The sequence below is a fragment of the Panthera onca genome, chromosome D1 (genome assembly GCF_046562875.1).
Source record: "Panthera onca isolate mPanOnc1 chromosome D1, mPanOnc1 haplotype 2, whole genome shotgun sequence".
NCBI classification, from domain to species: domain Eukaryota; kingdom Metazoa; phylum Chordata; class Mammalia; order Carnivora; family Felidae; genus Panthera; species Panthera onca.
The window spans coordinates 93,972,265-93,973,676 of record NC_138348.1 but is presented as its reverse complement, the minus strand read 5'-3'; the positions used below and the strand labels follow the sequence as shown (position 1 = coordinate 93,973,676).

At 40.7% G+C, this 1,412-nt stretch overlaps 1 protein-coding gene across 1 annotated transcript; it reads right to left on the bottom strand.

Annotated features, from left to right (window-relative positions):
- Window positions 1-250: 250 nt before the first annotated feature.
- LOC132662312 (olfactory receptor 8B3-like) lies at window positions 251-1,186 on the bottom strand. The gene has a single exon (XM_060607793.3). The coding sequence runs from the start codon at window positions 1,175-1,177 to the stop codon at window positions 251-253; it is 927 nt and encodes a 308-aa protein (XP_060463776.3). The 5' UTR covers window positions 1,178-1,186.
- Between the last annotated feature and the right edge of the window lie 226 nt (window positions 1,187-1,412).

Genomic DNA, 1,412 nt, shown 5'->3' with positions numbered 1-1,412 from the left:
AGATAATACATTTCTTATTTAATATTGTTGCTAAACAGGAAAAAAGTAAAGACATCGTGCAAATGATGAAGAAAAAAAAAGACCTAGTGATAAAGACCAGAAGTAAATTATAGAGAGAAGACTCAAATTTCCTTTAACATGTTAAGAAAAAAATACACTAAGAAGGCTACTGCAAAAAACGTTTTCATTAAACATAAAATCTCCCCATTATGTAACTAACTGCACTGAGAGATACAGTTTCTGATTATAACTATCTCCTACTCAGGACTTTCCTCAGGGCAAGTTTAACATCTTTGTTTCTTAAACTATAGATTAAAGGGTTCATCATGGGAACCACATTGGTATAAAAGACAGAAGACATTTTCCCCTCATCCATAGACCCAGCAGAAGATGGTTTAAGATACATAAATGCACCTGATCCAAAGAACAAGGAAACAGCAATTATGTGGGAACTGCAGGTGCTGAACGCTTTGGACCTCCCCTCAGTGGAACTGATGTGGAGGATGCTGGAGAGGATGCAACCATAAGACACAAAGATGGTGACACTGGGCACAATGATGTTGATGCCCACCACGATGAAAACCACCAGCTCACTCACGTAGGTGCTTGTGCAGGAAAGCTGGAGCACGGGGAGGATGTCACACAAATAATGGTTGATGGTGTTTGCATCACAGAAGGTCAGTCTCAGCATGCTTCCTGTGTGAGCCACAGCACCTGAAAATGCCATCAAATATGAACCAAGCATAAGGCTGGAACACACTTTAGGGGACATGACAACATTATACAAAAGTGGGTTACAGATGGCCACATAGCGATCATAGGCCATTGATGTCAACACATAGCATTCAGAAATAGCAAAAAAACAGAAAAAGTAAAGCTGGGTCATGCACCCCCTGTAGGAGATAATATTTTTCTTTGATACAAAGTTAGTCAGCATTTTGGGTGTAAACACAGAAGAATAGCAGAGGTCTATGAAGGACAAATTGAAAAGGAAAAAGTACATTGGGGTGTGTAGGTGTGAATTCAGTCCAAGTAGAGTTATCAAGCCCGAATTTCCTAACACAGTGACCACATACATGACTAGAAACAGGCAGAACAGAGGGAGCTGGAGATCTGGTAGGTCTGTTAGCCCCACCAGAATGAATTCAGTCACAAAAGAACCATTTCCAGGAGCCATCTTCTCTAAAGGGATCTGTGAGCACAGAAGAAAAAAGTTACAAAAGAAAAACTCAGCTTTTCCCACCATCTCTCCTTTCCCAAATGCAGTATATGCATGGAGAAGGTCTGAGACTAGCCCAACCTGGACCCAAGACTCCACTGCCATTATCATGATACTGAGTGACTCAGGCTTCCCCTTATTAGTCTTTGCAAGCTAAGTAACAAAGAATGTCAAATCTTAGCCTATAGAGTGA

Excerpts from the sequence above, each read along its gene's own strand:
- LOC132662312 (XM_060607793.3), bottom strand. The coding sequence starts at position 1,177 with ATGGCTCCTGGAAATGGTTCTTTTGTGACTGAATTCATTCTGGTGGGG.